At 40.3% G+C, this 12,326-nt stretch overlaps 1 protein-coding gene across 3 annotated transcripts in view; it reads left to right on the top strand.

Annotated features, from left to right (window-relative positions):
- papolg (poly(A) polymerase gamma) overlaps positions 1-11,698 on the top strand; it is a 25,031-nt gene extending 13,333 nt beyond the window's left edge. For 2 of the 3 annotated variants that reach the window (XM_019882102.1, XM_019882104.1), the window contains 12 exons: positions 2,780-2,833; positions 3,838-3,957; positions 4,134-4,243; positions 5,479-5,600; positions 5,673-5,830; positions 5,950-6,050; positions 6,662-6,861; positions 6,929-7,006; positions 7,084-7,143; positions 7,223-7,326; positions 7,439-7,539; positions 9,636-11,698. In XM_019882102.1, coding sequence (XP_019737661.1) covers positions 2,780-2,833; positions 3,838-3,957; positions 4,134-4,243; positions 5,479-5,600; positions 5,673-5,830; positions 5,950-6,050; positions 6,662-6,861; positions 6,929-7,006; positions 7,084-7,143; positions 7,223-7,326; positions 7,439-7,539; positions 9,636-9,811 — 1,384 coding nt within the window. In that variant the 3' untranslated portion in view covers positions 9,812-11,698. The remainder of the gene's footprint in view (positions 1-2,779; positions 2,834-3,837; positions 3,958-4,133; positions 4,244-5,478; positions 5,601-5,672; positions 5,831-5,949; positions 6,051-6,661; positions 6,862-6,928; positions 7,007-7,083; positions 7,144-7,222; positions 7,327-7,438; positions 7,540-9,635) is intronic. The other variant, XM_019882103.1, reaches the window with a different exon arrangement.
- The last annotated feature ends 628 nt before the right edge of the window (positions 11,699-12,326 follow it).

Here is a 12,326-nt window from a genome sequence, read left to right as displayed (position 1 = left end):
GATTTCTGCTGCGACATTCGGATGGTAGGGTCAGAATTTGGTGTCAACAACATGAAAGCATGGATCCATCCTGGCTTGTATCAACGGTTCATGCTGGTGGTGGTGGTGTAATGGTGTGGGGAATATTTTCTTGGCACTCTTTGGGCCCCTTGGTACCAATTGAGCATCGTTGCAACACCACAGCCAACCTGAGTATTGTTGCTGACCATGTCCATCCCTTTATGACCACAATGTACCCAACTTCTGATGGCTACTTTCAGCAGGATAATGCGCCATGTCATCAAGCTGGAATCATCTCAGACTGGTTTCTTGAACATGACAATGAGTTCACTGTACTCAAATGGCCTCCACAGTCACCAGATCTCAATCCAATAGAGCATCTTTGGGATGTGGTGGAACGGGAGATACGCATCATGGATGTGCAGCCGACAAATCTGCGCCAACTGTGTGATGCCGTCGTGTCAATATGGACCAAACTCTCTGAAGAATGCTTCCAGCACCTTGTTGAATCTATGCCACGAAGAATTGAGGCAGTTCTGAAGGCAAAAGTGGGTCCAACCTGTTACTAGCATGGTGTACCTAATAAAGTGGCCGGTGAGGGTATCTCAACATTTCAAAAAGTGAAGACAGTTTGCAGTTTTGGTATTTTATAAGATAAGATAACCTTTATTTGTCCCACACTGGGGATATTTGCAGTCTACAGCAGCAAGATTAGTATGAAACATTAAGTCGAAGTACATAATTTGCTCTAATGGGCAACATAACATGATGTGGCGGGTGGGATCTGGCCCCCCAAGTTAGACCCACGGCCCTAATTGAAATGCCAAATATCCTGAACATGATATTGTACAGCATTCATTTGTAATTTAATCACAAACTTAATTTCATATAAACTGAAATTTACCTGTAATAAAATATTTGTTAAACTTTCAAATTAGCATTTCAAAGAAAGTGAGTTTGAAGAAGTTATCCAAGAGATCCTGGGGGTGACAAAGTTCATGTTTTGTTTAAAAATATATAAAGAAAAAAATATGAGTAAAAATGTTGACATTTGAGTATTTTGAATTGCTATATTCTTTATGACTTTTGAAAGTTTGTGTAACGTATAAATACAAATGGTATTACAAAACAAAGACAAAAGTAATGAAGACAATTGATTCAACAAAAAGGCACACATCTCATGGGCTCACATCCACACAAGGAGCTAAATATCCTTCAAAGTCTTGCTTATCTCCTTCCTCCGTTTAGTCAGTAGTTAACTATGCTTTTGGTATTATCGTCGTTTCATAATGGCTGCGCAGAGCTCACAAAATAGTTGTCTGTGTGTGTTGGCAAATGCACATGTCAATTAGTGTCAGGCAGAACCCGTTGAGGTTGATGTTCCTGCTAATAATCACCACTAGATGGCACAGGAACACAAACGGGTAAACAACTCAACGGGGAATATAATGAGAGTCACAATCTCTTTATAATTGGCACATCGGATTATAGGGCGCACTGTCGGTTTTAGAGAAAATTGAATGCTTTCAGGTGTGCCTTATAGTGCGGAAAATACGGTACATGCGCTCTAACGGCAACGTAGCATCAACCTTTCATTTCAGATAGTCACTTCGTGTATCCACCACCGGACCCTGTCGAACAGGACTCAGGGTGTATTCGCATTGACCTTTCCTTTTTTGTGTTGTAAAAGTGAAAGCAGTCCCCTTTGTGCAAGGATGACGATGGGGCGTTGTCATCCTTTTTTGATTCAAAAAAGCTCTGTTGTAAATTTAGCTGCCAGCATTTATCCATGTTCTCACCAAGATCTGATCAAAGCCACTCCTGGCATCTAGTGGTGATTTATCAGACTGAAATAATTCCCAAAGCCTTGATAATTACTGAAGGGCTGCAAACCCTTTTTACATTTTTTGTAATAAAAAGAAACCCACCAAAAACGTAATTTTACACTATGGGACTAAATGACAGTGTTTTTGCAAACGTAATTTTACGTTTTAACATTAACTGCATTAAATGTTCACGTTAATGATTATTTGTTAAAAACAATGAAGTTTATCAGTTTAAATATCTTGTCTTTTGTAGTGGATTGAATCAAACATAGGTTGAACATGATTGGCAAATCTATGTATGTATTTATTTTTGTCTATGTTTAACATAACGTCCCCACTTTATTGGAATTCGCTTTGTCTAACCAATGTAACAAAAATGCTTTGAGATGCGCCCCCCCGCGATAAGCGTATGTATTTTTCCTTCTGACCAACACAGGTACGCTTTAAGTATAGTGAGATGAAAGAAAGATGACAAGATGTCTATTACCATTTGCTTTACAAGTCTTTTTTCCCCACACCAACTGCTCTGGACGCTGTTTGACATCCAGTTTGTTCGACAGTCAAAATAAATGTTCAAATCAAGGATTACACAAAGTCAACTTTGTGTATGCTGTCCAATTTTAAGGCAGCTAAACTTTTGTTTTCAAATACTTGCATTCATTTTTTTGTGTGCAAGATGGATACAAGACTTTTAATTTAGCTTAATTTGATTTTACTCATTTAAAAATATGTTAACAGAAATACTTTTTGATCATTCCTGTACAGCAAAGCTATCAATGGACTGTGCAGGCTGTACAATACCAGGAAGGACAAATGTGAAAGTTGACTTTGGGTTTCAAGCTATTCAAGTGGGAGAAATGTGAAAATCACTTATGTTGTATGTAATGTGTAAGCATATTAACAAGGCGGCTAAAATGTTGTAATCTGAGATCTACACCTTGTTTGTTTCACAGACATTATATCGTGTTGACAGCCAGCGCATCCACAGAAGAAAATCATTTAGAATGGTAAGTACCATTCGTGGATGTCCACATGGGAACCATTAATTGAAATGTTCTCTTTGAAAGAAAGCAACTTTATAGATTCTATATTATATGCTATATTGTATTGAAATCTGATTACTGAAGTCTCGCTCAAATTGAAAGGCTGCTATGTCTTCATATGGTGTCCAGGAATAGCAGTATCTCAATTGCTCATGGAGGGAGGCCTTCATTCATACAACACATTTTTAGAATAACATCAAACAATTGTATATAGATTTTTGATAATTTTCTCCAGTTTAAATGTATAAATGTATGATGTAATGTTAAAACGTTATTTCAAGAGAAACTGGTGTGTAACCCAAAGTAAAAATGACTGCAGTGGGCCCTCCTCTGTTTACGAAAGAGTTCCATTCCTACAGCAGAAGCATAACCTAAATTAGAATGCATGTTCGAACACTGCGTAGCCTAGCTTTAGCCTCTGCTAATGGAGTAGTGAAGTCATTATTACAATAGCTATTTTCGTGGTAAACACCTGCCTATAAATATAAAATGATAAAATGAAAAGCAGTGAGCAGGCAGTCCCTGTGTCTCTTATGGTGCATGTCAACATATTCTTGGACAACTGCACAAATGAGTTCATTGCGCACCATTCGTAACCCTTTGTCATGACCGTCGTAAAGAGAGCCCAGCCCCCGAAACGTAGACAGATATTAAAAGTCAAGGCAGACTGGGCACAAGAAATTATGCACAAAACTTCAACATGGACAAGCACAAAAGCGTGTGTCAGCAGCACCAGGGATTTTTGGTGCCAGTCCGATATCTAATTTTAATATATACAAGTTGCGCCGGAGTAAAAAGTCACGGGACCAGACGAATATGATTAAAAAGTGACTTATTGTATGGAAAATATCATATAAAAATGTCCAAACAATAAAATTGTTGGTAGAAACAAACTTTCACGTGAGTTAGGTATTTGGGGTATGTCAGCCCAGAACCCAATTCAATCAAAACAATGCATTTTCCTGCAGGATTGGACTTGTTGAGTCAAAGATTCGAGTTTTGGTGGGAAACCTGGAGAGGAATGAGTATATTACCTTGGCGCATGTCAATCCTCAGTCCTTCCCTGGGTCCAAAGAGAACCGCAATGAGTGAGTTCTATTTTATTTATTTATGTATCCCCCCGCCCTCCTTCAATCATCCCCTTCCCAAGTAATAAAAACTCAATACGATTACACATTTTGACATCACTTTTAACATTAATGTACCACAAATGAACACATTTAAAATGTCAAATGAGGTCTATTTTTCTTGAAATGTCTTGCAGGAATGACTTTGTGTCCATGTGGTTCATTGGGATCATTTTCAAGAAGGTGGAGAATGCGGAGAGTGTGAACATTGATCTTACATATGATATCCAGTCATTCACAGACACCGGTTGGTAGTCTCTCAAACATACTTGTTTGCGTCAATGTGGCCTCTGTACTTGTCTTTGAAATCCATTTGTGGTCACTGTAATTTTGCACTACAATTGTGAAACGGCAAGTTCGGGTCACAATGGATATTGTCTTCATTAAAATACCACTATAACTACGTAAATAAACAAAGAGTGCCATGAAAAAGAATTGCCCCATCCTGATTATTTTTTAAATGTACATAATTATTGCACTTAAATGTTTCAGATCATCAAACCTATTTTACCATTTAACAAAGACAACCCTTATAAATATAACACTGAGTTTCTAAATAATTGTATTTATTAGGGGGGAATACAAACCTGATGCTACATGAAAAAGTGATTGCCCCCTTAAACTAGATACTGGTTGTGCAATCCGTGGAAGCGGGAACTGGTGAGGAGTCGATCAGTGATCCTCACTTCATAGGAATGTTGCCCCCCTCTTTGCAGAATAATTTCAAATCAATCATATTGGTGGGTGGGGAGTGCTAGTCCTGAATTAGGAAGCAACCCCAAATGTCACTGCCACCATGTTTTATTGGTGTCATGATTTTATCAAATCGTGTTTTACACCTGTTATAATAGGCTCTACACCATATAAAAAAAGTTAAACCTTTGATTTGTCTGTCAATGGAATATAATAAAACCTTCGGGGGTTGGCATGGTGGGGGTTATATAATTTTTGCCCAGTGTCTTTCTAATGGTTGAATCAACTGAGTCCTGCAATCGTTGTGTACTCTTTTGTGACCTGAATGAGTTATCAATGGTTTCTTCAAGTAATTTTGGGTGGCCAACCACTCATGTGAAGGTTCACTGCAGTTTTCTCTTTCGCTCGTGATTGCTCTGATCGTGGTTTTCAAGTTCCAAAGCCTGGAAGTCCCGATATGAACCTTCATTTATTCTTTCTTGAACTTCTTTGTCTAGCCTTCTTCATTTTATCTGACAGGTATTTTTTGTGATTTTTTTTTTTTTAAACAAATCTGGTGATAATCAGGCTTAACATTGAAGTATGACAGAGAAAAAAAACTATCCAAAATCACTGAAGTTGGAAGTACTTCACAGCACTGCAATAACACCATAGCCCCATCTGTCAGCTTCCAAAAATATTTGTTACAAAATCAAACATTTAATTTTCACTGTCATGAGTAGAGTGCAAACATTCAAGCCTGTCATGAATTACCCTTCATGTGACTTAAATGCTGCCCCCTGTTTCCAGTATACAGACAAGCCAACAACATCAACATGCTGAAAGATGGGATGAAGATTGAAGCGACTCATGTGAAGAAGAAGCAACTCCATCAGTACCTTCCTGCGGAATTAGTGCAAAGGAAGAAGAGGGTGAGCCTTATTTTCTTTTTTAAGAAACTGGCATTTTTCACTCTTGATTGCTCACTATATCGCCCTCTTCAGAGCATAGCGGAAGTGAATCGCAGTTCGAATGGAGGCAGCTCGAAGAGGATCTCTCTGGACAGCAGTCACTTGGACAGCTCAAGAGACACGGACTCGGGGACTCCCTTCAGCTCCCCCACAAGCAAACCCTCCAAGCCTACATCTGACACAGACGACGGGTATGAAAATAAAGATTCTGAATGTATCTTTCACATCTCTTTAAAACTCTTCCTTGTTTCTTTCCTTCAACATAATTTGCCATTGAAACTTCACTGATGTACTTCTTTTCCCTCTGCAGTGTCAGCCCTCCCAAGCAGCTTTTTCTTGAGGTTTCCCCTGCAGCCAGCTCGGCACCGGCTGCGAAAGACCAGGCCGTGTCCATCCCTGCTCTTGGTTCTAGTGAGTTTTAGTATTTCTAATTAAGTATACAGTAGTGCCAGTCAAAACTTTGGAAACACCTAATTGAGTATTTTTCATTATTTCAAAAACTTCCAGAATTGTGGATTCATACTTAAGTCGACATGATGAAGAAATATTGTTGGAATTATTTTTTTGCCTGCAAAGCAACCCCGTGTAGTTGCATGGCAAACAAAAGCAAGTGAGACATGCGCCACCCTATATTTCTTGTTTGGTCTGAATCTTAATTGCACAAAATCTCCCAAATAAACATATACAGTACAATTACAATTTAACATCCGATGTTTCACAAAGATAATTTGCCTTATAACCTGGGACCTCATGTATGAAAATGTTTTATACTCGACCACTTCATTGATATTTGCGCCCAATAATACAGTGCTCATGATCTGAAAAATATGGTAGCACTGTGAATGTCTTGACCTCTTAATGTATTTGAGCGCATTAACGTTTTGAATTGAATCTGAACTTTTGACTTGGTGCTGCATTTTATTTTCTGGTGAATAAAAATGATCAAAATATAATAAAATAGTCCACAGATTTGTGTAAATAAACCTCTGAGTGTGGTGTGTGTATGTGTGTTGCTCATTCAGAGCAAGCAGACAAAGCAAAGGTGCCTCTTGTTCCAGGCAGCAGCACTGTCTCCGCAACACTGAGCGGGAATCTGATGCCCAATGCCGCAAGCAGCCCCAAAGAGGAGCCAGACAACCAGGAGGACTCTGTCAACGGAGCAGCCAAGAGACCACACTCGCCTCTGCAGGAAGATGTGGCCAAGAGGCACAAAGACACGGAGGTAAGACTACCTGAGCATGTGTGCTTCCTCAAGTTCTTTACTATTATGGTCTTACCTTTCCTGGCAGGTTGCCCCCAATGATGATTCAACATTCAAGGAACCATTTCCACCATCGTCAGACACTCCTCGAGAAAAACCTGCGATGGTAGATCTTTACTCTTGTTTGCCTTTGTTTTCTTCCACCCATCAGATTTGACACAATTTTTGCCTGTTCACCATTAGACTCCTCTCTCAGAATCAAAGGCTAAGCCCATTCCAACCATAGATACTCCAAGAACACAGGTGACGCCTCGCTTTCTGGGGAATTTGGTTTCTAAAAAGCCGGCACGTACGGAATAAATGTTGTTGTCTCTGCCATCAGAGGCTTCCCAGCATGGAGTTGCCCGACGCATCCTCACCTCTGCCAGCCAGCAACAGCTGTCGTGTCGTCAAAAATTCCATCAAACTTGCCCTCAACCGCCACAAGTGAGTTTTGGATGACCATTCGGTCCCAGCTGCAAAAATAGTCAGTGAAAGGGTTAATAACGTTTGGAACCTGACCCCGCTCTTATGTCTGGTCTGTTTCGATGATTTGCAGCATCACACCTCCCAAGGCCCCAGTATTAGAGGCCACCCGAACTCCTGAGGTGCCTCCTGCCAGTCAAGAAAGGGGCATGTTCATTCCAGTTATCGGTTCCAGTGAGTGTCTCGCCTTGGTCGCTGCTAAACACTGAAGATGTGATTTATCATCATTGCCACTGTCAAAATGGCTCACTGTATTTCAGTGACATGACTCAGATTCTGTCTGTCGAGGAGGTCTTGTCAGCATTAATGCCAAGGTGCTCGGTTACAACGGCTCTGACGTTTGAAGTTTATGAACACCACGCGATGAACTAAATCTTTTTATCAGCTTGTTTTTTTTCTATTTACAAAAAAACAAAAATGATCTTCTTGTTGCTGTTGTTGTTATTTTTACCGATCAAAAAATGTCAGATTTATTTCAGCTGAGAAATGATGAATTGAGAAACAGGCCACAGAACTGAGTTTGATTTTAATGATGAATTGGTCAAGTTTTCGTGATCTGTGAGTTTGGTCACAAGCATCATTTAAGATACGTTAGCCACCACAATCCATCAAATAATCCATCAGCCATATTATAACATTGACCATTGGCACTGTTTGAGCATGTGTGGAGGAGTCATTTTCTAAATGGGCCAAGTGAGAAATTAGAACAGTTGTTGATAGCCGTGCCGACATGCTAACCTCAATTGTGTTTGGTATTAATTCTCTCTCTCTCTCTCTCTCTCTCTCTCTCTCTCTCTCTCTCTATAAGCTGCTATTTGTCTACATATGGTATGTTATAATTAGGAAATCAAAATATTAAATGAAATTCCAAGCATTATCTAAGTCAGGGGTGCCCAAAGTTTTTGGACCGAAGATCTACTTTTCGATCAACCAACCTACCGCATGCGCACTTACACACGCATGCCATAGTGAATAACGGGCACAACGACTAAAGTAGCGACAAGAGTTTGTGAAAATCACTGCCTACCTTCGCGAGACCTGACGCGGAGGCATTCGATGCACTTTTGCAGCCTATTAACTATCGTAGCTCTCGCGTACCGTTTTAAAATGCTTCTCTCGGCCCTCCACATTGCCATTATTTGCGAGTGCCGTCAGTGAATTGTACATGAAACAAACTTTGACTGAAAATAATAAAAAAGGGTGGCCCGGTGGTCGAGTGGTTAGCATGTCGACCTCACAGTGCTCCGTCCTTCCTGTGTGAAGTTTGCATGTTCTCCCCATGTTTGTGTGGGTTTTCTCGGCGTGCTCCGGTTTCCTCCCACTTTCCAAAAAACAAGCATGGCAGGCTGATTGAACACTCTAAATTGTCCCTAGGTGTGAGCGTGGATGGTGGTTCGTCTATGTGTGCCCTGTGATTGGCTGGCAACCGGTTCAGGTTGTCCCCCGCCTACTGCCCGAAGACAGCTGGGATAGGCTCCAGCACGCTTCACGACCTTTCTGAGGATAAAGCGGATCAGAAAATGGATGGATGGATGGGTGGATAATAATAAAAGCTATATCGCAAAAGCTGTGATCACAAGCTGCAATTGCAGACTGCTTAGCGCTAACAATTTCCAGTGACGCAGGTTACTCGGCACCATAAGTTAAAGGTGACCTGCTTTATTTATTTTATTTTAGTACTTTTTGTGAAGGTGAGACTGATAGCATGATTTGGGTGCAGTGTACATTAACACAAAAAATATATTACTAACATGCACAGAGACACACAAATGTTTGTTTTTCACTCTACGATTTTCACTCTTGCGATCGACTTGGGACCAGTCCACGAGCGACCGATCGACGTAATGGACACCCCTGATCTAAGTGTTATATCACCTTTTTTTTTTTTTGCTAATTAAAAATATAAAGACTGAATGAACCATGGATTGAACTAATTTTCGCTGCAGTGTGAGAAAACATCACACGGCATAAGATGACAGTGGACTTACCCATTTCCACTTTCATATTTGCAGCCTATAAGTGTGTTTCTTAGAAATATTTACTGTATTTGTGCCCTCTGAGTTCATGTGTGGCTTACAAATATGTACTGTACTGTATTGGTGACTTATGAGTTAAATTGAGCATGAACTGATGCTAACGTCACAGCTGCAAGGATAGAACAGAGGTAGTTTTAGCTTAATTCAGCTAAGGGCAACCAAGGCTGGGGAGAGTCAAGTTATATCTGATAGCCCATGAATTGACAACATTGCTTTTGCGTTTTTCCTCCGTAGAACATGTCTCATCCAAACACTCGACCCACTCCGTCGGCAGCTCCATCCCCACGTTAGTGAGCCGAGGAGCAGACCCCTTGAATGGTGCAGCCTCCAAGCGAGCCCATTCGCCCACCCTGGAGGAGCAGGCCAAGAGGCTGAAAGAAACGGACAAGGCCAGAATCCACATAGCGTGAGCTCCACAATAAGCGTCTGGATTCATGAATGCGCACAGGTGGGGGCTTTGTTGTCGGTCCGGTCCAACACAACAGTTGACTTCACACGTTGAGATAGGCCAGTTTTGGCCGTCACGTTGAAGGACAGACACCTCACCGCCAGATCTCCAGCGGTTCCAGAAAAACCAATAAATAGGTGATTTGGTCAATCACGGGGGTTGTCGGCACTCAGCAGCCAGAGTGCTTTTTACGCAACGCTCAACTGAGATCTCGAGACAGCAGCAGTTTTTCTTTCCTTTCTTTTTTAACGAACATCTCCCATTTTCCTTCTCTTACATTTGTTTTTTTTTTTTTTTTTTTTTTTTTTGGAGTTATGTTTTAAAACAAAAATATCCCGCTCATTTGTCAACCTTCACCACACAGCTAAGTTGATTTCCTTTGTCCCAAATCAGAAATGTGTACAGTTAATGTCGATGTACATACCATATTTGTCTTAAGAAAAACAAGCTAAGCTCACTGTCAAGTCTTTTGATGCTTATATCATAGTTTTATCTAAAAATTGAAAAAAAAAGTTTAAAAAAATATTTATTTTTTTCTTTGTGGCTTCAAATGTTTTTTCTGACCTAATGATTTTCTTTTTCCAAACACAACATTGTAGTTTAGATAAAGCAGCAATGATTTCTTGAAGGTTTGCTTGGATTTGACAGAAATCCCAACCATATTTCTTTGGACCATAAGAACCACTGAAAAGGATTCCAGGTTTGTATCAGTCTTTTAAGTGTGCAATTCTTGTTTTCCAATAATGGGCTCAGCAGTGCTTTTACAAGTGCTTATTATAGATGAAAGTAACATTGGGGGAAAATCAAGCTTTCAAGTGATGAAATTATTCAGCTCTAGGAATCACCGGTTTGTCATTTGCCACGAAATGAACAAAAACATGTCTCGTTTTTTTTTTCTTCTTCTTCTTCTTCTTTTCCCCCCCTCCCTGGTTTGCTTCAACCTGAGGGTTGATGGTGCACTAAACAAAAACAAAGCAACTGTGTTGCTCCTAAAGCTGCACTGCACTCAGCCACCATCCTGTCAGGCCCTTTGGGCTTTAGGAGGGCTACACACTCACCCGCTTCATAGCGCCCCAGTCTGGAGCAACCTTTTGACTTCTCTGCCGGTGAAGCAAAGGTTTGTGGTGCTTGGTGAAAACTGGTTCAAAGCTTTGTGAATTGTTGTGCTAGTTTGTGTGTATGCATGCGAGTGGTTGAGTGTGCGTGCGTGCGTGCGTGCATGCATGCATGCATATATGGTTGTTTTGGAGAGAGACAAACTTCCCTTTGTTTGGGTAATAACCCTCTGCGCCTCCTGTGGAGGTTCTTAAAAGGCATCAGGAGAATACCCCCACCGCCCCCATTCTGCCATAACAATCTGACGCTAGGTGTGTTACAGCACAAACGGTGATGTGAACAACTCATGCTGCTGCATTTGTAACCAACAAGGAGCCTTCTTCCTCAGAGCAGGTACTGCTTTGATACAGGCTTTTGTTTTGTTTTTTTTTTTTTAACTTCTACACTGCTTTTTCCAACATCAGATTCCCATTCCGCAAGCTGTACAGAGGATTTTTTTTTTTGCAACAAAATATCACATGCTTCATTAATGGGGGTTTTCTTATGAATTAATTTATATTTGCTATTTGTACCATTTGATCTTTTTTTTTTTAATAGCATTCATATTGTAGGTGTTTTTGAGCAAAAAAAACACACCACTCTGTTTCAGACAACTCTTTTTGCTGTTCAGAAACATTTAACAAAAAAAGGTCATTTAGATGTTTGTTTCTAAAATGTATTGAAAGGGTATTTTTGTATGTGTTATCACGTCATTTAAATGAATCTGTACAACCATTAAACCCCTAAAACGATACAAGCCGTCTGTGTGTTATTTCTATTCAGGCACCAAGCTTAAATGTTGTGAAGGTTGTTGGTTACGGAGATCTGTGACAACAGTGTAGGTACATAATGCAGGTTGTTTTACAGTTTGCATCGTTTGGTCTAGACTTCTTTTCAAAAGGTGGTGGTAATGCAGAATAATTTGTTTTCCAAGTAGACTTGACGATATAAAAGTATGCCACTCCACAGTACTTGCGTATTCTCAATGACCACATTTAGATCTTGAAGTGTTTTGTGATTTTTTACTTTAATTCATGATGCAAAGGTTCCCTTTGCCATGGAAATGCCTTAAGCCCTTAAGGCTTAAGGGCATAAAAAAAGTAAGACTTACCAAAAACACTCACTCACTCTCTCTCTCTCTCTCTCTCTCTCTCTCTCTCTCTCTCTCTCTCTCTCTCTCTCTCTCTCTCTCTCTCTCTCTCTCTCTCTCTCTCTCTCTCTCTCTCTCTCTCTCTCTCTCTCTCTCTCTCTCTCTCTCTCTCTCTCTCTCTCTCTCTCTCTCTCTCTCTCTCTCTCTCTCTCTCTCTCTCTCTCTCTCTCTCTCTCTCTCTCTCTCTCTCTCTCTCACTCACACTATATATATATATATATATATATATACA

Source organism: Hippocampus comes, unplaced genomic scaffold, assembly GCF_001891065.2.
Source record: "Hippocampus comes isolate QL1 unplaced genomic scaffold, H_comes_QL1_v1.1 scaffold36, whole genome shotgun sequence".
NCBI lineage: Eukaryota > Metazoa > Chordata > Actinopteri > Syngnathiformes > Syngnathidae > Hippocampus > Hippocampus comes.
This window is presented reverse-complemented; position numbering and strand designations above follow the sequence as displayed.